The sequence below is a fragment of the Macrotis lagotis genome, chromosome X (genome assembly GCF_037893015.1).
Source record: "Macrotis lagotis isolate mMagLag1 chromosome X, bilby.v1.9.chrom.fasta, whole genome shotgun sequence".
Classification (NCBI taxonomy): domain Eukaryota; kingdom Metazoa; phylum Chordata; class Mammalia; order Peramelemorphia; family Peramelidae; genus Macrotis; species Macrotis lagotis.
In genome coordinates, this window is record NC_133666.1 from 616,511,570 (window position 1) to 616,536,737 (window position 25,168).

The 25,168-nt window shown below is 36.1% G+C and overlaps 1 protein-coding gene across 1 annotated transcript in view; it reads right to left on the minus strand.

Annotated features, from left to right (window-relative positions):
• LOC141499418 (maestro heat-like repeat family member 5) overlaps nucleotides 1-25,168 on the minus strand; it is a 108,376-nt gene that overhangs the window by 60,036 nt on the left and 23,172 nt on the right. The window contains exons 5-7 of the mRNA XM_074202138.1: nucleotides 24,831-24,950; nucleotides 22,662-22,808; nucleotides 18,690-18,812 (exon numbers count right to left, since the gene is read on the minus strand). Coding sequence (XP_074058239.1) covers nucleotides 18,690-18,812; nucleotides 22,662-22,808; nucleotides 24,831-24,950 — 390 coding nt within the window. The remainder of the gene's footprint in view (nucleotides 1-18,689; nucleotides 18,813-22,661; nucleotides 22,809-24,830; nucleotides 24,951-25,168) is intronic.

Consider the following 25,168-nt stretch of genomic DNA (forward strand, 5'->3'; position numbering starts at 1 on the left):
CATGGCCTTATCTAATAAATTTCTAGTGAGAGTTTGGATACAGTGGGAGACCTTGGAGCTTTTGGGTGGGGTCTTTCCCATGTTAATGGTACACCACATAACACTGGGCAAAGCATCAGTATGCAATTTATGACAAAAATTGAGCTAATACAGTAAAGCCAAGTTGTCTAGTAAGGTAAGTTTTTGGTGATATCTTTCAACAATAAGGTCAATTCAACCTATCACATGATGAACTACTCATCAGAGTGGTACAATTTGGTGATGAGCTTTCATCAACTGACCTGTCATTCAAGGTCAATGCCAATCAAATCTGTAACTTGAATGACTGATAGATTTGTTTCTCTGCTTCAGGCTCACTGGAAGCTGCTGGAAGCATAATGTTCTAAGGCACATCCTCTCTCTCAGGGCCAACCCATTCCAGGGTGGGACTTGAAAGAAGGTGGAAAGCAAAATCAAGGTAGAGAGTTCCAGGCATGAACAGCCAGTGAAAATGCTCAGCAATGGAGATAGAATCAAGATGTTGAAGAAAAACCAGGAACTTTCTGAAGCTCTACCAAATTTCCCTCAGAAACAACATTAATTGGGGTGGCTAGGTGGCGTAGTGGATAAAGCACCGGCCTTGGAGTCAGGAGTACCTGGGTTCAAATCTGGTCTCAGACACTTAATAATTACCTAGCTGTGTGGCCTTGGGCAAGCCACTTAATCCCATTTGCCTTGCAAAAACCTAAAAAAAAAAAAAACATTAATCAAGCTTTGAAACCTATATCTTGTAAGGTCTTTGGGGAAGGTCTGTTTCACTCCAATGCAAGGGGAGCCTGGCCTGGTGCAGATGGGGATAGAGAAAAAAGTGAGAGGCTCTCAGGCACAATCCAGCTCCCTCTCAAGGTCCATAAGTCCTGATTAAGCAGGCCAACTGAGAGGCCTCTGAGGTCAGTGCAGAAGGCAAATTGTAAGCCTCAGGGACCTTGCACAGCAGGTGTGACTTTCAGGCAACACCAGTGGAGTGGAGAAATCTCCAATAGGCCCCAATTAATGGAAGGTCAATGAGCAGACCTTGGACCCCAAACATAGGAAGCTTCAGACAGAATCCCTCTGTGGTCTAGGAGAAAAATATCTCTACCTTAAAAATCATGACCCAGACTAAAAGAGAGTAAAACTCAGAGGGAAGCCCTAACTATAAAAAACTACTATGGGGACAAGGAAGAACACAATACCATCTCAGAGCATGACACTAGAAAAAAAAGACATCTTGAAGTCCCAGATAGAAATGTAAATTGGTGTCAAGCACAAAATGTCCTCTTGGGAGAGATCGGAAAGGATTTAAGGATTTTAAAAATCAAGTAGGAAACAAAATTAGAGGTAGGCAAGAGAGATTCAACAGCTTGAAAAAAGAAACACAAAAGTTGAATGAAAAAAACAAGTCCTTTAAAAATAGAATTGGGTGAATTGACAAAGAAAACATCGCTTTAAAAATAGAATTGGCCAAATAGAGAAAGAAAGTAGTTTCTTTAAAAATAGAATTGGCCCAATGGAAAAGGAGAAGAAGAAGCTAACTGAAGAAAAATAATTCCTTGAAAATTAGAATTGAGAAAGTTGAAGCTAATGACTTATGAAACATCAAGAATCAGTCAAACAAAATTTTAAAAACTGAAAAATAGAAGAAAATGTAAAATACTTGATCAGAAAAATCCAACTGACCTGGAAAATAGATTGAGGAGATATAATTCAACAATTATTAGACTAACTGAAAACCATGATCAAAAAAAGAACCAGAGGGTAAAATAGTCATTGAAAGAATTCACTGATCTCCTCCTGAAAGGGATCCCAAAATGAAAATGCCGAGAAATATTATAATTAAATTCAAGAATTATCAGGTCAAGGGAAAAAATAGCAGATAGGCAGAAAAAAATTCAAATACCAAAAAACCATAGTCAAGGTTACACAGCACTTGGCAGCTTCAACATTAAAGGATTATAGGAGCTAAGATGATGACAAGAAAAGATCGTGTCTTAGGCACTCTCTGATAAAATTCATAAACTAAGGACTCTAACTAAACTTTCAAGAGACAGAACCCACAGAGGGACCCAATGAGGCAGATCTCCTACTCAAGCTAACCCGGAAAAGAGCAGAAAGGCTGTGCTCCCTGGGGTTGGAGAGGTAGCCCGTCAGAGGGGTGGCCTGCCAGAGTGAAAGAATTTCAGCCTGCCGGAGGCAGTCCCAGGGTGCTGGGAGCTGCGGCTCACAGCAGCGGGGGAGTCTCCAGAGCTATACCTCAGGGAGCACTAGGCACAAAGTGGGGGAACATCAGGGGGACCTCTGCCAGAGCAAGCATGTGAAACCCAGCCCTCAGGGCACACAGCAAGCAACATGGTCTTTCAGCAGCCCAGATCCAGGAACTGAAGCAGGAGCTCCCAGGGCATGAGCCCATTGAACTCAGGGAGGGGAGTGAAGAGAGAGAGACTGCAGAGCTCTGTCCTCTGCCCCTGGAATAGGACTCTGGGGCTCTGACCACATTCAGATCCTGATTGCAGTCTAGGCCTCCCATAGAACAGCAGGGCCCCCTCCACCTCAGCCCTGTGGCAGAAGGGGGCGCATATGGTCATTCACAGATCAGGAGGGAGGACAGAGCCTCACACACTGAGATCCTTGTGGGAGTGTCCCAAAAGCTCAGGAAGCACCCCAAAACCAGACTCAGGCTGGGAAAATGAGCAAGCAGAGAAACAAGAGGAAGACCACTGAGAAATATTTTGCATATGAGCCCAAGAAGGATCAAAATACTTAGTCTGAAGATGAAGAAGCACAAGCTCCTGCATCTAAAGACTCCAAGAAAAATAGAAATTGGGCTCAGGCTATGATAGAGCTCAAAAAAGACTTTGAAAATCAAATGAGGGAGTTAGAAGAAAAACTGGGAAAAGAAAGGAAAGAGATGCAGGAAAAACATGAAAATGAAGTCAGCAGCCTAGTCAAGGAAATCCAAAAGTATGCTGAAGAGAATAGCATGCTAAAAACCAGCTTAGGTCAAATGGATAAAACAGTTCAAAAAGTTATGGAGGAGAAGAATGCTTTAAAAAGCAAAATGGGCCCGATGGAAAAAGAGATAAGAAAACTCTCTGAGGAGAACAAATCCTTCAGACAAAGAATAGAATTCAGGGAGATTGATGAATTTACCAGAAATCAGGAATCAATACTTCAAAACCAAAAAAAATGAAAAATTAGAAGAAAATGTGAAATATCTCATTGTAAAAACAACTGATATGGAAAACAGACTCAGGAAAGATAATTTAAAAATTATTGGAATACCTGAAACTCATGATCAGGAAAAGAGCCTTGACATCATTTTCAAAGAATTACTACAGGAAAATTGCCCTGATATTCTAGAAGCAGAGGGCAAAATAGAAATGGAGAGAATCCACTGATCCCCCCGAGAAAGAGGTCCCAAAAAACCAACCCCTAGGAATATTATAGCCAAGTTCCAGAACTCCCAAGTCAAAGAGAAAATATTACAAACAGCCAGAAGGACACAATTCAAATATCATGGAACTGCAGTCAGGATCACACAGGACTTAGCAGCAGCTACATTGGAAGCTCGTAGGGCTTGGAATATAATATACCAGAAGGCAAAAGAGCTTAGAATGCAACCGAGAATCAACTACCCAGCAAGGCTGAATGTACTCTTCCAGGGAAAAAGATGGACTTTCAATGAACCAGGGGAATTTCAAATGTTCCTGTTGGAATGGCCAGAGTTCAACAGAAGGTTTGATCATCAGATACAGGACTCAGGTGAAGCATAGAGATTGGAGAAGGGGAAAATATGAGGGACTTAATGAGGATGAACTGCATATATTCCTGTATAGAAATATGACATTGATAATACTCATATGAACCTTCTCAGTAAATAGGGCAGGTAGAGGGAGCTTTTATAGTTGAAACACAGGAGAAAGTGGAATTCGAAGATAAAACTTGGTGTAAAAATGGAGTCAATAGGAAAAAGGGGAAATGTAATGGGAGAGAGAAAAAGGAGAGGGGGAATAGGCCAAGATATTTCATATAATAAGATTTTTCTTTATTACAATGAGCTATTGCAATGATATGGAAGGGGGAAGGCAAGGGGGAATGAGGGAATCTTCGCTCTCATCAGAGGTGGCTAGGAGAGGAAACAGCATATATACTCAATGGGGTATAGACATCTGGAGTAAGAAGGAGGGGGTGATAGGGGGAAGGGGGGATGTGAGTCATGGAGGAGAGGATGGACCATGGGGGGAGAGTGGTCAGATATAACACATTTTCTTTTTTACTTCTTGCAAGGGGCTGGGATTGGATGGCCTGTCCTGGACCATAGGGCCAGGTGGATGCTAGGCCTAAGGGGTGGTATAGGGGCTCAGGGCCTCTTGGCCCCAGAGCTGGGGATGTGTCTGCTGCACCACTCAGCTACCCTACAGCAGAGTCAGAGTGAAAGGAGAGAGAAAATATAGTACATGGTAGTGGAGAAATACGAAAGGAGGGAGTTGCAATCAGCAATGGCAATGGTGGTAAAATATGGAATTAACTTTTGCCATGGACTTATCATAAAGAATGTGATCCACCCATGAAAAAAAAATTAAAGGATTATAGGGCCTGACATGAAATTCTAGAAGGCAAAGAAACTTGGATTATAACCAAGAATCAACTGCCCTACAAACCTAATCATATTCTTTAAGGAAAAAAGATGGACAAATCAATGAAATATGGCACTTTCAAATTTTCCCAGTGAGAAGACCAGAGTTGAATAGAAAATTCAATTTTCAAATACAAGACTTAAGAGATGCATAAAAAGTAAATAGAAAATGAAAAAAAGTTATTTAATAAAACTAAACTATTTATATCCCACATGGTAAGATGAAACTTGTAACTCTTGAAAACTGTATTTATTAGGAGCAATATTCTTAGAGGATGCTGGCATAAGATGATTTTGATATGATGATATAAAAATTAAGGTATAGGAAAGGAAAAACAGCGATGAGGAAGACAAAAAAGAGTAAACTATATCAACTTTAAGAGGCACAAAGGACCTATTACAGTAGAGAAGAAGAAGAGAGGGAAAGAATTGCTTGAATCATATTCTCATTGAACTTGTTTCAAAATGTAAATAACATATACACTTAGTTGGGTTTAGATATTTATCTTACCTGATAGGAAATTAAGAGAGGAAAGGGGAAAACTGGGAAGGAGGGGCTGATAGAAAGGAGGATAGAAGTAAGAGGGGAAAGAGGGAAGAAAAGGGAGAGAAATAATTTAAGAGGGGGCAGATTGAGGGAGGTGATGGTAAAAAGCAAAACACTGGTGAAGAGAGATAGGGTAAAAGGGAGAGAAAAGTACAAATAGGAGGGAGGGGAGAAATAAAATGGAGGGCAATTCAGAGTTTATAATCATAACTGTGAATATGAATAGAAAGAACTCTCCCATAAAATGGAAGTGTATAGCAGAATGGATTAAAAACCAGAATCCTACAATTTGTTTACAAGTAACACATTTGAAGCACAGAGATACACACAGTGTAAAGGTAAAAGGCTCAGATGAAGTACAAAAAGAAGGGGTATCAATCCTGATCTCAGACAAAGCAAAAGTAAAGAAGAGTTCATTAAAAGCGATTAGGAAGGAAATTACATTTTATAACAAGTTATCACTAGGATAATACACTATGATCACTTGTATGAAAACTGGCCATGTGTTGGGACATAAAAACTTCACAATCAAATAGAAGAAAGGCAGAAACATTAAATGCATCCTTTTTGGATCACGATGCAATAAAAATTACATGTAATTTAGGACCATGGAAAGAAAAATTAATTGGAAATTAAAATAATATGATTTTAAAGATTGAGTGGATCATGCAATAAGTCAGTAAATTAATCAGACAATAATGAGGCAACACATTAAAACTTGTGGGTACAGCCAAAGCAGTCATTAGGGGAAATTTTATTTCTCTAAATACTTACCTGAATAAAATAGAGAAAGAGGAGATCAACAAATTGGATGTACAACTAAAAAACTAGAAAAAGCAAAGATTTAAAATTCCCAACTAAATGCCAAATTAGAAATTCTGAAATCAAAGGAGATATTAATAAAAATGAAAATAAGAAAACTATAGAACTAATAAATAAAACTAAAAGTTAGTTTTATGAAAAAAAGAACAAAATACATTAAACCTTTGGTTAATTTGACTAAAAAGGAAAGAAGAAACCAAATGACCAGCATCAAAAATGAAAAGGGTGAATTCATCACCAATGAGGAATTTAACCAAATATTTAAAGATCAATTAATTCCAATCCAAAGTTATTTTTAAAAATAGGTGAAAAAGGAGTTCTGCTAAATTCCTTCAATGGCATCAATATGATGTTGATACCTGAAACAGAAAGAGCCAATACAATGAAAGAAAATTATAGACTAACTTACCTAATGAATATTGATGCAAAAATTTTAAACAAAATATTAGCAAAGTGATTATAACAAGTTATTATCAGATAGAATTTATACCAAGAAAGGTAGGATGGGTTCAATGCTAGGAAAACTTCCTGTTGAAAGATTATCACCAAGAAATTACAATATTGACAATTAGACTATTGAGAGATAGAATAGCTCTGCCTTACTGGGGAAAGATTTTTTGCCATAAAAATCACTGTACCGATGATTAGACCATCAAGAGACAAGTTAGCTTTTACTGTATTGTAAGTTTGTCATTATAAAACTGCCAAACTGATGCTCTGCTCAGCATTGTGGCAATTCCATGCTGCCTCCTTTAACCCATCCAAAAGGTCAGGGTTTCCCACTATATCCAGATCTCACCAGAAGTTCTGTTTCCTATGAGATCAGGCCACGGGGTGAAGACGATTGGAAGAGGGAGTGAGAAGGTTGTCTTTGCACAATCCTCCCCTCACTACAATCAACATAATGTGCAAGTCTTGCTTTTATTCATATGATGTCATGATCTTCTATTATGAAGGTCCACAATCATTTTCCCTCATAATTCTCCTAAATGCAATAAAAACAAAATCAATAAAAATATTTTAAAACATAGATAATATTAATAAGTGACTTTCTAAGTCAACATGTGGTCCACTGGGATCCTTTATATATGGTTTATTATTATTGTTCAGTTGTTTTTCAGTCATGTCTGCCCCTTGGTGACCCCATTTGTGGTTTTCTTGGCAAAGCTACTGGAGTGATTCTCCAGCTCATTTTACAGATGAGGAAACTGAGGCAAATAGAACTAAGTGACTTGTCCAGCATCACAAAAATGTCTGAGATTCAATTTGAGCTTAAGGAGGTGAGTCTTCCTGACTCTGGACCTTGTGCTCTATTCATTATACCACCTAGTTGTCCATTATGTATAGTTTAATGACCACTACCCCCTTTCTATTTGAGTTTGACTCCCTCACCTTACAAGTTTTTAGTGATATATTACTTCTAAGTAATGGACACTGTCATATTTGCCTCTTTCCCGTTATCTATTATCACTGTACTTACTAGTCCCAACTTCTCTTCAACTCTTATCCTTATAGTGGAAAGGACTATAAATTATGTCACTTGCTCTCTAGCTGTCTTCCTCCCAAAGACTTGAACTCTGCCCCTGGTATGTTGAGTATTGATAGGTGAACTTTTATCTTAATTTTCCTGGAAATAGAACACTACTTCACTTGTAGTCATTTCCCAAACAATAATGAAACTACTCTTTTTCCAAACCCAGTCACTCCTCCCTTTTTAATGCTGGGTCCCATTCACTTATTGCCTTCCCATATAAGAATATAAACTCCTTCCCTTAGTACATAGTAAGCCCCTAGCTATTCACTAGATTAAGGATTTGCTAATCTTTATGAATATAAGGAATTTCCACATCTAGAGCTCTTCATACTATTGAATTTATACCTCCAAACTCATTCCCACCTGCACTGTACATCCAAATCACTGTCAGGGAATATTACATATTTTGGTTTTCCTTTGATTTCTTAATTCTTCTATTAAATTATTAAGTTCTGTGAGGACCAGGACTAAGTTTTGTATATTGTATTAAACTATGAAGCATATTGGTAGTTGTGTTAACATGTATGTGTGCATATACATAGGGTTTTTTTTGTTCTTTTGCAAATATATTTGCTTGTATTTGTGTACTTAATGTAATTCTCTAGAAAAGGGATACTTCCATACTTTAATGGAATAGTGATGTCAAAGATGTGATTATTTTCTCCAACAGTGCCTATCATAATCAACTTTTCATCCTATATGACTCTTCATTTGTCTGTATTTCTAAAAGAATATTTTGTGGTTATATTCGTAATGTGTCCTGTGTTTGTCATGATAGGTAGACTCCAATATATTTTATAACCCATAGCTATTTATTTATAACAAAATTGTTTTAACCTGGTCAGGATGTTAGGAGAAAATAATATATAGAAAGAAAAATGATTTAGAAAATTTACTTTATATCCTACTTTTATTGCTTTGCTACTATTTTTAATTTAAGTTTAATCCTAAAATCCTAGCATATCCTAAAAAGTAGGTAACTTTATTTCTTCTTTGTTTATGTTTTTGTCTTCATTACTGAAACAACCCTGTACTTCCTATTTCTTTTTTATTTTTTAATTGAAATTTTATTTTATTTTTCCAATTATATGCTATGGTAGTTTTTCAACATCCATCCATTGGCAAAGTATGAGTTACACATTTTTCTACTGCCCTTTCTTCCTTCTTCCCTCTCCTTGGTGGTAAGCAGTCTGGAGAAAGTTGTACTTGTACATTTGTGTTTAACATATTTGCATATTTGTCATTTTGTGTAAAAAAATATAATAGGTTAGAGAAAGAAAATTATGAGATAAGAAGGAAACAACATAAAAGTTCTAAAAAAGTGAATATACGGTGCATTCAGATTCCACATTTTTTTCTCTGATTATGGATGGCATTGTCCATAGTAGGTCCCTCAAATTTATCCTTGGTATCTGAACTGCTAAGAGGAGCTATATCCATCATAGTAGATCATCGCACAATGTTGTTGCTAATATATACAATGTTCTTTTATTCCTTTTACTCAGCATCAGTTTATATAATTCTATGCTTTTCTAGAATCCGACCACTCATGATTTCTTATAGAACAATAATACTCCATAATATTCATATACCATAACTTGTTCAACCATTCCCCAAATGATAGGCATTCCCTCAATTTCCAATTCTTTACCATTACAAAAAAGAACTGCTATAAATAATCTTGAACATGTGATACTTTTTTTTTTGATATAGGCCTAGTATTGGTATTGTAGGGTCAAAGTGAATGATCAGTTTTATTGCTCTTTGGGCATAGCTCCACATTATGCTCCAGAATGACTGGATCAGTTCACAACTCTACCAACAATGCATCAGTGTCTCAATTTTCCCACATTCTTCCCATATTGATCATTTTCCTTTTTTAATCATTTTAGCCAATCTGATAGGTGTGAGATGCCTGAAAATTGTTTTAATTTGCATCTCTAATAAATAATGATTTGTAGAATTCTTTCATATGATTAAATATAGCTTTAATTTCTTCATCTGAATACTGCCTATTCATATCCTTTGACCATTTATCAATTAGAAAGTGACATGCTGTAATCTTATAAATTTGATTCAGTTCTATTTATGCTTTAGAAATGAGTCTTTGATCAGAAACACTAGCTGAGAAAATTGTTTTCTAGCTTTCTGTTTTCCTTCTAATCTTGGCTGCATTGGTTTTATTAGTGTAAATTTAATTTAATATAGTTATTTAATTTAATATATTATTTTAATTTAATATAGTTAAATATCATCCATTTTGTATTTTATCATGTTTTCTAATTCTTGTTTGGTCTTGAATTTCTCCCCTTTCCATGGATCTGACAGAATATTTCTTGATCTATTATTTGATTTATGATATTGCCCCTTACATCTAAATCCTGTACTCATTTTGATTTTATTTTAGTATGAGATGTGGGTCTATGTCTAGTTTTTGCCATACTATCTTCCAGTTTTCCCAGCAGTTGTTGTCTAATAGTGAGTTCTTATACCAGAAGCTAATATCTTTGTGTTTGTCTAACAGTAGATTACTATAGTCAATTTTTTTGTACTTATCCTAATCAACTGACCCATTACTGTATTTCACCATATATAAGATGCACCTTAATTTTGTGGCCTGAAATTTGAAAAAAACCATGTTTTTCATTAAGTTATTCAACTCAAGTTCTATTCATCATAAAATTCATACAACTCCTTATCACTGTCAAAACTCCCATCCTTTAGCTTGTCCTCATCTCTGCTTGATGATGAATCACTGTCTTCATGTATTGCCTCATCCTCAGTTCCATCTATGGCAACTGAAATGCCACACTTCTTAAATGACTTAACAATGATCTCAATCTTGATATTATCCCAGGATCTTTTCACCCAGGTTGGTTTCTTCATTCTTTTGCTGGTGTCAAATTGTCCCCAGAAGACTTTATCCATTGGTTCCAGTCTCTCATGGCAGCTTTGAAGGGTTTGTCAGTGCTGACATTAGGTGATTGGAACTAGGATGTAGGATGGCAAGTTTTGGTTTTTTTGCACTGCAGCAATCCTCTTTGTGTTTGTTGTAATGTGTGCCCTGAACTGATCAAGCACCTATAGAGCAGATTTGCATAAGAGCCTACCTGGTCTTCTGCTCCAAACTTTCTCAAATCAGATCTTCATCCCATTATGGTCCATTCAGCCCTTGTCATGAATATGAACAATCACTCCTTGAGGAACATCTTCTTTTGGCATTATTTTGCATTTGGAAATCAGCATAGGAGGCAACTTGGTTCCATTGGCACAAGCTAGAACAACTATTTAATGGCTCTCTTCACATCCACTTGTCTTCACAATTATAGTTTTCACCACCTTCTTATCAACAGTTCTGTTACTTGGGACATCAAACTAAAGGGGGACCTCATTCATATTTGCAATCTGTCCCAAGTCAAACTGATGTGTCTTCCTACAATGAATGACAAAACGATAAAATTCAAGAACTTCTGCTCATAGCTTTCAGGCATCTTTTTGGGAAACTCTAGTGCATGTACCCATGCATAGTTCATTCAGTTTCATGAAACTGAAACATCAATTGTGTCCTCCTTTGAAATCAGTAACTTCTTTTTCATCAGCAATTCTTCTGGCCTCATGCTGAACCATTTTTAGGATACAGGAATTCCAATTGCCCTTTACTGTTCAATTCATAGTTTCAATTCCCTCTCTAAATCAGGCCATTTTGTTGACTTGTCTTTCATGACTTTCTTCTGCAATGGCATTTGCAATAGGGTTTCTTCTTCATGTAGCTAGTCTTGGATTGTTTTCTCAGTTGGAGGAAGACCAATCTTATTACATTCAGCATCACGATTTCCATTCACTCTTGCAAACTGGATCACTTTTAAGTGAGTCAGCATTGTAAGAAAATCTTTTCTGGGAAGACTATGGCAAACCATAGCCTAATATACTGGTAACAAATGTGAAACAATGAGCACAAAGACGACAAGTGTGAAAAAGCAGGAAATGCAAGTAAAAAAATCTACAACCACTGTATAAGATTCTACAAGTTTTTAGACCTCAAATTTTTCAAAAAAGGGTGCATCTTATACTTGGGGAAATATGGTAATCTATTTCTTAACCAGGATCAGGCAGTTTTGATGATTTGTTTTATAATATAGTTTTAGATCTGGTACAGATCATCTTCCTTTGTATTTTTTTTTTTTATCAATTCCTTGATATCCTTGATCTTTCATTGTTCCAGATGAATTTTGCTACTATTTTTTTCTATTTCTGTAAAATAGATTTTTGTTAACTTGATAGGTATGGCACTGAATAAGTAATTTAATTCAGGTAGAATTGTCATTTTTATTACATTAGCTCAGCCCAATCATGAGCAACTGATGTTCTTCCAACTGTTTAGATCTAACTTTATCTATGCGAAAAGTACTTTGTAATGGTGTTCATATAATTTCTGGGTTTGTCTTGGGAGGTAGATTTTCAAGCATTTTATGTTGCTTTAAATGGAATTTCTCTTTATTCATCTTGCTCTTGGGCTTTATTATTCATATATAAAAATTTTGATGATTTTTATGGGTTTATTTTATAGTTTCCTACTTTGATGAAATTATTGTTTCAAATAGTCTTTTAGTTGATTTTTTAATTAATGTCTAAGTATAACATTATATCATCCACAAAGAGTGAAATTTTACTTCCTCATGGCCAATTCTAATTCCTTCACTTTCATTTTCTTTTCTTATTCCTAAATCTAACATTTCTAACACTATTGAATAATAATGGCAATAATGGAGATCCTTGTTTCACCCCTGAACTTCTCGAATGTGCTCCTAGTTTATTCTTATTACAAATAATGTTTGTTGATAGTTTTAGGTAGATACTGCTTATTATTTAAGGAAAACATCATCTATTACTATAGTAATAGTGTTTTAATATTAATGAGTGTTGCATTTTGTCAAAGGTCTTTTTCAGCATCTATTGAGATAATCAAATGATTTCAGTTGGTTTTGTTACTGATATTGTTCAATCATGTTGATTGTTTTTCTAATATTGAACAATCCTTGCCTAATGGTATAAATTCTACCTGATCATGGTATATAATTCTAGTAATAGCTAGTTGTAACCTCTTTGTTAAAATTTTGTTTAAGATTTTTGCATCAATGTTCCCTAGTGAGAATGATCTATAATTTTTTTTGTTCATTTTGGCTCTTCCTGGTTTAGGTATTAGCATCATATTGGTATCATAACAGGAATTTCCTTATTTTTAATAGTTTATATAGAATTGAAATTAATTGTTCCTCAAATGTTTGATAGAATTCACTTATAAATGCATCTGAGCCTGGAACTTTTTCAATTTCTTTTTGGGGTTACTGAAGTATTATATTTCCTCTTTCGTAGTCTGACTCACTTATTTTTTAACCATATCTATTTTTACTGTTGCCTTATCTGAAATGATGATGATGTCTATTACTGCTTTTTTAAAATTCTCCTGTGGTATAATAAATTTTATTCCACTCTCTTGTTTTAGTTCTCTTTTAATCTTCATGTTTCTTTTTTCTTTTAGATTTTTTATTACCTATGGCTATTTGATTTTATTTTATTCTTTCAAGGTTATTTAATATTTACTTTTTTCTCAATTACATGTAAATACAATTTTTAAAAATTGATTTTAAAACATTGAGTTGCAAATTCTTTCACCTCCCTCTCCCTAACTGAAAAGACAAGCAATTCAGTTTGATATAGGTTTTACATATGTATTCATGCAAAGTAAGAATGAAAAAGTATGTAGACCCCCCCAAAAAAGCCTTCAAGAAAAATAAACTAAGAAAATAATTTTAGATAGATAGATAGATAGATAGATAGATAGATAGATAGATAGATAGAACCTTTATCAGATTACTTACTGTCATGAGGAGCAGGAAGGGAAGAGAGGGAGGCAGAAAAATGTGGAACTCAAAATCTTACAAAAGAAAGTTTGCTTCAATTTGTATTCAGATACCATAAGTCTTTTCTCTGAGGATGTATAGCATTTTTTTATCATATTCCTTCAGAGTTGTCTTGGACTATTGTTTTGCTGGGAATAACTAAGTCATTCACAGCTGAACATCTTATAATATCGCTATTACATTATACACAATACATTTAACTTTGCATCAGCTCATGTAAGTTTTTCCAAGTTTTCCTGTTCATCATTTATTATACTACAATAGTATTTCATCATAATCACACACCACGATTTGTTCAGTCATTCCCCAACTGATGAACATCACTTCAATTTCCAATTATTTGCCACAAGAAAAGAGTTTATATCTCAGAATTGTTCCAATTTTTATTTCTCCACTCAATAGTGAGTTAGAATATTTTTATATGACTTTGATTACATTATCTGAAAACTGTTCAGATCTTTTGATCACTTATCAATTGATCAACTGGGAAATGATTCTTTTTTTAAAAAATTTAACAGTTTTCAATTCGATAAATTGACTCAAAATATATGAAAAATAATTCCTTTTTTAGAAAATATTGCTTCAAATGTTTTCAGTTACTATTGCTAATTATATTTCCCTCCAGCTTAATTCTCCATTCACTCTGCTTATTCTATTCTCTCTCTCTTTTCACCTTATCGCTCCTTTAAAATGTTTTGCTTCTGGCTATCTCCCTTCCCCAATCAATCCTTCCCTTTATCACTCCCTATTCCTTATCTTATCCCCTTCCCCTTCTGTTTTCCTGTAGGGTAAGATTAGATTACTAAATTCAGTAAAGTATGAATGGTATTTCCTTGTTAATCCAATTATGATGAAAGCAAAGTTCATTCACTCCTCCTCACCTTCCCACTCTTTGATTCCATTATAAAAGCATTTTCTTGCCTCTTTCATGTGAAATAATTTATTGCATTCCATCTCTCCCCTTTCATTCATTCAGGAATATTTTGCTCTCTCTTGCCTTAATTTTATTTTTAAGATATCATTCCTTCATATTCAACTCTCAACTGTGGCTTCTTTCTATATATACTCTTTCTAACAGTTTTGATAATGAGCAAGTTCTTATGAGTCACCAGTATTATCTTCTCATGTAGAAATGTAAACCATTTAGTCTTATTAAATCCTTTATGATTTGCCTTTCCTGTTTACCATTTTATTCTCTTGAGTATTGTATTTGAAAGTTAAATTTTCTGGTAACTCTGGGTCTTTTCATTAGAAACACTTGAGTGTCCTTTATTTCATTGAAATCCATCTTTTTCCCCTGAAAGATTATGCTCAGTTTTGCTGGGTAGGTGATTCTTAGTTGCAATCTAAGCTCCTTTTCCTTCTAGAATATCGTATTCCAAGTCCTCTGAACATTTACTATACAAGCTGAAAAATCTTGTGTTATCCTGATTGTGGCTCCATGGTACTTGAGTTGTTTCTTTCTGGCTACTTAAACAATATTTTTTCAATTTTTTTTTTCTTAACCTAGGAGCTCTAGAATTTGGATATAATATTCCTGGGAGTTTTTATTTGGGCATCTTTCAGGAATTGATTGTTCAATTCTTTCAGTTTCTATTTCACCCTCTGTTTCAGAATATCAGGCCAATTTTCCTTGACAATATCCTTTCAATATCTTGAAAGATAGTGTCTAGGTTCTTTTTTTGATCATGACTTTTTAGATTTTACAATAATTTTTAAGTGATCTCTCCTGAAACTATTTTTCAGATCAATTTTTTTCCCAATGAGATATTTCACATTCTTCTATTTTTTTCATTCTTTTGATTTTGTTTGATTGTTTCTTGATTTTCCATAAAGTTATTAGTTTCCATTGGCTCAATTCTAAATTTTATGAATTTTTTTCAGTAAACCTTTTTGTCTTCTTTGCCATTTTGCCAATTCTACTTTTTAAGGAATTTTTTTCAGTGAATTTTTATGCTTCTTTTTTCAATTTGATCAATTATACTTTTATAAAACATTCTCTTCATTGCATTTTTGTACTTCATTTACCATTTGACCTCTATTTTATAAGATGTTATTTCTTTCAGTATGTTTTGGTGTGTTTCCTTTACCAAGCTATTGACTCACTAGTCATTATTTTCCTGCATCATTCTCATTTCTCATCCCAATTTCTCCTCTACCTCTCTTATTTGATTTTCAAAATCCTTCTTGATTTCTTCCATGGCCTAAGACCAATTCATATTTTTCTTGGAGGTCTTGAATGTGGGTGCTTTGATGTTGTTATCATCATCACATGAGTGTGTATTTTGATCTTTCTTGTCACCATAGTAACTTTCTATGGTCAGAATTTTTTCTGTTGTATACCCATTTTCTCAGCCTATAATTTTAACTCTTTGTTAAAGTAGGATTCTGTTTCCAGGATGGAGGACATGCTGTTCCAAGCTTCAGGGGGTTTGTACAGCTGTTTTCAGAGATACTTCTAGGGACTTATAAGTTTTCAATTATTTAACAGTGGTATAATCTAAGGAGAGATATTTATTACTCTCCTGGCCTGGGCTCTGGTCTGTGAGTGGCCACAAGCATTCTTTTCTTCCCTGGGATTGTGAAGAGGGTCCCTGCTCCCCTGTGGCTTCAAGCTTTGGTGCCTCTTCACTCTAAGTCCACCACCCAGGAGTGTGACCCAGATACAGTGCTAGCAAAGGATCCCTGACCATTTGTCTGATTCCCTAACTATCTGAGTGTAAAGATCTCCAAAAGGATCTACTGCTAATTCCCAAGGCCTGTTCTTGATTGGCTGGGGTCTGGGGCTAGGGCTAAACCAGTTCAGTCTGGCAAGACTGTGCTCCATTCTCTCCTAGGACCTTTGTTGCTGACTTTCTAAAATATCTTTGGAATCTGTGGACTGAGAGGTCTAGATCACAGCCTGTTCTTGGTTGACTGGGACCTATCTTCACTGGCATGATTTGTGCTGGACTAAGCTCCACTTTTACCCTGATTCAGCAGACCTTTCCTGTCAACCTTCCAAGATGTCTTGGGCTGGAAAATTGCTTTACTCTATTTTTTGGTGGATTCTGCCACTCTAGAATTTGTTTAGAGGCAATATTTAAAGGGATTTGCAGTGGCTTATGGTAGAGCTCAGGGGAGTTCTTGTCTTTCCTCTGCTATCTTGGCTCCACCTCTCCCTCTTTTCTTCTCTTTTTTTCTATTTAATTATTCATTTTCTTCATTTCTTTCAACCACTTTTAGTCATTGTGACAATACGATTTTTTTCCTTTGAAGTTCATATTTAATGGAAGTAACTTCTTCTGGATTTACTTCTTGGACTTCTCTTGGTCATAGTATTTCTTTATTGACTCTCATTTCTAGCTTCAGGGGCTTTGTGGCAGGTTCCATAGATTTCATTCAATTTGGAAGGTTTTGCTAAGTGTTATTGACCCAGCTTCTTCTTTATTCTGGGTACTACTGCCATCCTGTTATAGTTTGGAGGAGTGGCACTAGGGGCAACCCTCTGCCTCCATCCCTCTTTCTGTCTCTGACTCCTACAAGTATAGGAGGTCTTGATTCTTCTCTGTCCCTTTGCTTCCTTTTCCTTGAATGATCTTTAGTAAGAAATTCATTTCATTTCCTGCTGTTTCCTTGAAGATTATATTGGCCTCAGGCTCCTTGCATGGGCTCCCAAGTGCAGAGTTGGTCCTCTTTCCAGCTTGGGCTCTAGTGATTTTATTTAGAGAGCTATAGGATCTGACTTTGTCTCTTCAGATCTGAGGGGGCCTTAGCCAGGATCTGGTTATAGATCTCAATTTTAGCTGTGTTCCTCCCCCATCCATCCACCATCCCAGATTCTCTTAATTCAGATTCTCCCTGGCTTTAGGCTTGTTCCCTGGAGTTTTGCACCAGGTTTTTTGCCTGACCACACGCCCCCATTGATCATATGTTTCAGGCCTGGTTATTGGCACCTGTGCTGGACTTCTTTGGATCTCCTTTTTGGGCCATCCATTTCCTAAATATCACCAACTTCTGGCTGACTTTTGTACAGTTCTGATCTATACAGTAAAGTTTTTTGTTTCTCTTCAGGTTTCTTTATAATTTTCCAATCTGAAGACTTTTTCTCATGTATTTACTAAAACATTTCTTCTTTTTATAATCATTCACATTATTATCTGACTCAGTCCACTTCATCTTATGGTTTTCTCAGGTGAAATCAATTTCTCTGTTTCTCACACTTAAGAATTTACTGGTAATGTGCAGATTATTTTGGTCCTACCTAATTTCCAGGCATATAGCATCAACTAAAGAATCATGAGTTTTTAAAAGCTATGACATTTAATTCAAGGAGAAACCTAACTCCAGCCCTAGGTCCATGGGACATCATTCCCTGGAAGTGGTAAATATCTCTAGTTAGCATACATATTCCTGTTTTATGCTTCATTTGACATTAAAAATCTTGAACATATTTCAAGAAATGTAATTATTCTGACTCAAGAAATCTAAAAACTTTTTATTATCCTCTCTCTTTCTTTCTGTCACTCTAACATTACTGAAGAAGTAGGATTCATGCTGAGGTGATGGCCATTGTGAATTTTTCATGTTTTCAAGTGTCAGCATAACCAAAAACTTCCTCACCTGGTATCTTCCCTACTGGGTATGAATTTCTCTCTAGTGATACCAGCCCTCAGAAAATAGACACAGCCTGTTGCTAGAACTACCCTGGAGTTTTTTGCATAATGGCAAAATCTGCCAGGGCTCGTATGTCCCAACTATGATCTTTGAGAACCCTGGAATACATCCATGACACAATGAGACATTAGAACAACAATGCATAAAGATATGAATGGATCAGTGGCTAACCTGGGCTATAGATTTGTTTGTAAGCCCAAAGAGTCACAAGGGATTATAGGGTTCTTCCTGTCTATTCTCCTAATTGCTTCTAACAGATGAAAAAAACAGTTACAGCAAGTGAACTGAGTTGATCAAGGTCATGTAGGTGTTAACAGAGTTAGCAGAGTCAAGATTTGAATTCATATCATTAAGTTCTGGAACTTTTACCCATGTGCTACTGCCTCCATTGACATGATTTTTGCCAATTTTTTTTAAAAACAAGGTCTGAGACCCAAAGAGATTAATTGATAGATTTTCCAACTTTCCATATATATATTGTGGACCAAAAATGGTCCTGAATTCTCTCTTCAGGACCAAATGCAAGAGTGATGGCATCAGTGGGCCACTACTCACCATTATACAGTCGATTAGGGCTGGGAGTTGTTTGGATGTGTAGCTCTTGACTTCACTCTCTTTTTTGAGTACTGTGGTGATCATGCCTGCAGCAATGAGGAAACTATTCTTCAGGATGTCATCCTAGTCCATCCAAGAGACAATCAAAAAGAAAAAAAAAGAATCAAACCTCAAATGTCCCTAGAAATAATGGAATTCAGTGAACTGATAATTCAATGACCTTATGAAAGGCTATTCAGCATCCATTTTCAAAGGATAATGCCCAGTTTTGGGGGTAGTGGTCTTGTAGTAGGGGACATGGCAAGAGCCTAAGCTGATTAACCAGCTTCAGCATGGAAAGATGGGTCAAATCTTGTCTCCAACATCCAACATGTACTTTTTATCTATTATAATCTAGTGTTCTTACACTCAGTCTGTAGTCCTCTCCTTTCTCCTCCTCTTATCCCCATCCCAACCATTCTTCTATACCAAATTCTAGACCATAATTTTATGGACTCAGATTTAGAGCCTGAAGGTACCTTAAATAATCAATATTGAAGGAATTGTGAAATATAAGCATATAAATGTATTGTTATGGAGCTCTGAGTGTAACCATTCTGAAAAGCAATGTGGAGTTGTACAACTAAATAGGCTAAAATAGCTATAGCCTTTGACAAAGTGACTCCAACTGCTAAGTATATAACTCATGGAGGACATGGATAACAAGGAAAATCCATGGGAAGGGTCTTGGAGAACACTGTTCTAATTTTACAGAAGAGAAAAAGGAGACCCAGAGAGGTTCACTGACTTACCCAGATCACAAAGGCAGTAAGCTGCAGACTTAGTATTCAAATTCTGACTGTAGATCCCATGATTGCCCTTCCATAATGGGTATCATGAGTACCCTGATACCTTAAAACCTAACCAGTCATTCACAGCAACAAGGAATAAGAGCCCTAATTGCCCTTCTCCAATGTTCCCAAACCTTTTCAATGTTGGTGTGGCAAAGTGAGTTGCACAGGATGAGCAGGCATGAATGTGTTGAAATATGCATCAAAGATCTCATTACATTCTTTCCTTTAAACCCATCCCATGTCCATACATCTCAACTTCAATAAAGAGTGTCACCACCCTTCCATTTACCTAGTGTCATCCTTGATTCCTCACTCTCATTCACTTTACATATCCAAATAGTTGCCAGAACTTGACATTTCCATCTCCACATCTCTTAAATTCATCTCCTTCTCTCCACTCACATGAATCTCATCCAAGTTCAGACCCTTATCCCATCTCCTATACTGTTACAATAGCCTCCAAATTGTTTTCTATGCTTTAAGTCTCTCTCCACTCCAGTTCATCCTCCACAATTGTACTTAGTGATATGTCATTCCCCTATCTGATAACTCCAGTGAGCCCCTACTGATCCTAGGATCATGCTTGACTTTCACCTGTCACAATTTGATCCCATTCTGCCTTTTCAGCCATATTTTATACACACACACACACACACACACACACACACACACACACACACACAGACAAAACCTCCCCTGCTCCCCACACAAATACAAACACATTATCTAAGGGCTGATACACCCAGTTCTCTGGGACAGAGGTCTCCAAAATAAAATCCATGGCAAAAGCTTAAGGTTATCAACTGGAGCATGGAAAGATGGGTCAATTCCTGTCTCTAATATTCAAAATCTACCTTTTTATCCAGTATAATCAAGTGCTTCCTCAAGTCAGTCTATAGTCCTCTCCTTTCTCCTCCTGTTATCCCCCCACACCAATCATACAAGATTTCTGTTTCCCCTTCTCTGTACCAGATATTTATTAGATGTTATGATCAATTTTTTGATTCTTGTATAAAATAAAGGTTTATCATTTAATATATATATATATATAAATGTTACTTGCCTAATTAGAGAGATACATTGATCCAATTTTAAAAATGCTAATTTTAAAAAAATTAGTATTATTTTCATATCAGATCCATTCCACAGGAATAGGGTAGATTTTTTATAATAGTGAAGTATATCATTCTTACAATAATTTTCATCATATTAATCATATTATAAAGGTTTTACACCAAAAATAAATAAAATCAATATTTTAAAATATGGTAAATTTTGTTTTCTCTAATCCTTTTTATTTCTTTTTGTATTCATTTCATAGTAATGTGGTACATTATAGGCCAGTGGTTGGGACTAGGTCCTCTGATTTCATTGGAAGAGGGAACTTTCAGATGAGATGCTTTCTCTATCTGGGTAGTTAGATGCCTTTTAGACAGTTTACAATCTAAAGGTCAGTGCTCAAGAACGTGACAAGATAGGGGGCTGTTAAGTGGAAGTGAAAGAGCATCAACCCTTGAGTCAGGAGGATCTGAGTTCAAATCCAGTCTCAGACACTAAATAATTACCTAATTATGTGAACTTGGGCAAGTCACCTAAAAACTGATTGTCTTGCAAAAACAAAACAAAACAAAAAGAACATGGCAGAATAAAAGCATCAAAAGTGCTGGAAGAATTCTAGAAAGAAGAAATGTGTGCTTATATAGATAGGAAATTTTATTTGTTGTGATGCTGCTCATAGAATCTCAGATTTTGGGGGGACCCCAGAGGTTACCCAACCTATACAAGAGTGGAAATCACCTCTACATCACAGTCACTAAGTAGTCATTCAACCCTTACTTTTCCTCATCACTCAAGTCATAATCAACCTTTTTCATTTTGTTCTCATGATCTCAGAGCTAGGAATGCCTAACCCCTCATCTCTCTGCTTATTTAAATCAAATCATGCCCATTTCCCAAAATTCAGCTAGAATACCATCTCCTCCATGAATAATAATAATAATACCATTAAGTCACATTTTTATAATATAGCAAGCTTTTCAAAAAACTTTCCTAACAACCCTAAAGAATAAGTGATGAGGATATTATAATGAGGAAACTGAGTCATAGAGAGAGTCATGTAACCTTGACTAAGTTCATATACTAGGTGGAATGACTAGGTTCATCCATCCTGAGTAAAAGAATGATTGCTTGCTCTCTTCTCTGAATTCTTCTAGCAGTTACTGCTTATACCATTCATGTTGACACTGAGTCCTATACAGTTGTATATTATTTTATAAGTGTTTCATTCTTCAATGTCCTATTTCCTGATGTAGATGTGAAAGCCCCTAGGGTAGAGACAACAGGTTTTCCTAAGACATAAAGACACAAAGCTGAATATGAATCTTTATCCACATATATAATATTATATATAATAAGTATGGTACACACACGTGTGTGTGTGTGTGTGTGTGTGTGTGTGTGTGTGTGTGTAACCTTAAAAATGCTCTAAATTTAAGAAAGATCCCTATGCAAACTGAGTATCTTACTCCAGGAGTTTCCTATCTAAGAGATTAGTATGGAACAATGGAAAGATCATTAGTCTTGGAGTCAGAAGTCCTAGACTGAGGTAGTTATATGGCACAATGAATAGAGCCCCTGGCTTGGAGTGAAGAAGATCTAAGGTCAAATCCAGCCTCAGACACTTAACAACTGTATGACCCTGGACAACTCACTTCGCCCTATTTGCCTCAATTTCCTCATCTTTAAAATAAACTAGAAAAAAGAAATGGCAAAAAAGAAATCCATTATCTTTACCAAGAATACCCCGAATGAGATCCCCGAGAGAGATGGACTTGACTGACATAAACGAATAACAAAAACAATCAGACATGAGCAATTCAGGTCCTCTCTCGGAACCTCATTATTTCCATCTTGATAACTGTCGTTCTTGTGCAGTTGTTGTGAATAATAATAGCAATACTTTAATAATTAACTATGGAAACCATTATTAATACCAAGTCATAGATCTTCACTGTTGAAATTAAGACCCCACAAAGTTAGCTGCTATTCACAAGGGATCCCATAGTTATTTTGGTAGGGGTGGGAAGGGAAGGGATATTGAGGTATTCCCTGACCCAAAGGAGAAGACAGAGGAGCCTACATATTTGCTGCAGTTGAAGTAGAATACCATCCTGGCTATAACTATGTCCACCCATGGGAGGATGCTCTTCTTGGCATGGATTGCCATCTGCCCACAGCATAGAATGACTGTACTACTTGCCCACTTCCAATAAATGTCAGGGATTATCTGTCAAGAAAGGAGAAGACAAACAACTATCAGGTAGTAAAAAGAGTGTCTAACTGGGAACCAGAAAACTTGGGTTCTAAAATACTGCCATTGACCCTCCCTATCACCTTGGGCAAGTCACAGAACCATGAAATGTTAGAGCTAGAAGGGACTCTAAGTTCCACGTATCTCACTTCCTGAAGTACTTATGTTCATTCTTATACCCTCATGGGATTCTACCCTCAACCCCATTTTACACAAGAAGAAATGAAAAGTCAGCCAAGGAGGTGACTTGAAGGTCATACAGTGAGTAAGGACTTGAACCCTGACCTTTTGATTCCAAATCCAGTACATTTTCTACCAAGCTATTCATTGAGCCTCAGTTTTCTCCTCCTTGTGGTTAATGGGGTAATAATTCTTATTTCAGCTGCCTGATAGGATGGTTTGAAGATGAAATGAGATCATATATTTTCTTTAGAGACTTAGAGCTCTTCCCTGATTGTTCTATGGAACTTGCAGAGAAGTTGGGAATATGAAACAAATGGGTTGATAACCTGAAGACATAAAAAAAAATTATGGGAATTTTGAGCCACATAGTGGGAGGTACGGGGAATTAGATTTGTAGCTTATCACAACTCTGCTTCTGCCTTGCCCCAGCCCAAAACTCAGCAATGGGTCCCTATTATCAATAGAGCAAAGTCCAAACTCCTCAACCAACTCAGCATCTCTTAGGATCTAACCCTAATTTAACACATCTACTTTGATCTCTGCTGCTCTCTACTTACCTAGGATTCTCAAAATTTTTTGGACCCCTTTGACAGTTTGGTGAAATGTGTGGTCTTCTCACAATAATAAAATAAAATACTTTGAATTACAGAGGAAATTTTAAAAAATTGTAAAAATCTTTTGTGTTGTGAGAAATGATTACTTATATTAATAGCCAATCATTAAAACTGGGGAGATTTAAGCTATTTTCCTGTCCTATTTCCTTGTCCAGCCTTTCAAGGACAGTGCTGATGGAAGATAGAACTAACATTCTCCTCATTCTGAGTACTGCTACTCTACCCAACTAAATCAGACTTTTAATCTAAAATAGGATTAACCTTCTCCTCATTCTGAGTATTGGGTCAGGGGTAAATTCTTTCACTAAATTGTCTAAGGTTGGGATAACTTAGAAGAAAATAATCAAAGTTCATTAAACTACGTCCATCTCCACAATATAATATTCATTCTCCTATTAACTGATAATCTACCAGAGTTGATTGCCTCCCTCAGGAGCACCCTTCTTCCAAGGGCATATAAGCCTTGAACTTGCTGTCATGAGGGCCTTTTGCATTTGAGAATGTCATTGGCTTTTTATTAAGGATACTGGCAAATTATGTCTCTCAAGCTTTTTAAACATCACAGTATACTATAACAAAATTTACACAAGAAACAAAAGACTTCCTTTCCTCTTATGATTTACATTCTAGTAGGGGAAATGTTAAAAACAAGCAAACATAGAAAAGTCAATAAAAATAATATATCGTAAATTCATTATGAAAAGGGAAATCAAGTGTTATGTGAGATTGAGATAATTTGTCTATAACTTTGCAATTCTCTCTCCTTTCTTCCTAGGTCCACCCTTTGGATTCCTTCCCATTCTTTAAGACTTAGCCCAGGGTCCTGCCTTTACTGATTTGTTCCAGTTATATCCCCTACATGGCATAAACTCTGTGAGGACTGGGTCATGTGGATTTTTTTTTCTGGATTGTGACAATATCAAGCACAGGGCAGATAGTAAATGTTGTTGCATTGTATCAAAATGGCTTGAATTCATATTTTGAAAAGTGTAAAATATTTTTAAAAAGATGAATATTCAAATCCTCCTTATTCTTCAAAAATCTAGCTCACATGAAAACTCCTCCTATAATCTTTTACCAATTGTTCCACTTGCCCTGTATTACTATCCCTTTAATGTAACCCTTATTTTACCAGAGAATAATGGGAGAGACAAGCTAGGCCAAACCAAGCTCCCAGAGTGCTGACTAGAGCTAACAGTACCTGGGGTTTGGCAAAATTTGGACCAAACTTCACGATTTTTCTCTGGCCAAATTGCTCCAGTGCAGCCCAGGCTTCTCCCAGGTGTCTGGAGGATGCCAGTCCAACCGCTAGTGCTATACCCTGTGAAAGATAAAAATGTGAATTAGTTTTAGGACCCTGTCTTCTCCTATTCTCCCTCCTCAGAATTCCCCAGAAATTCCTTTCTATTCTTTCTGCAATAATAAGTGAAATTCCTTCACCCATATATATTGCTGAGGTTGGTGGGCTTCTTAATGGAAGCCTTATGCAGCTGCATGCTACCTAGTAAAAAGAAATATGACTTCTGATTAGCTGAGATA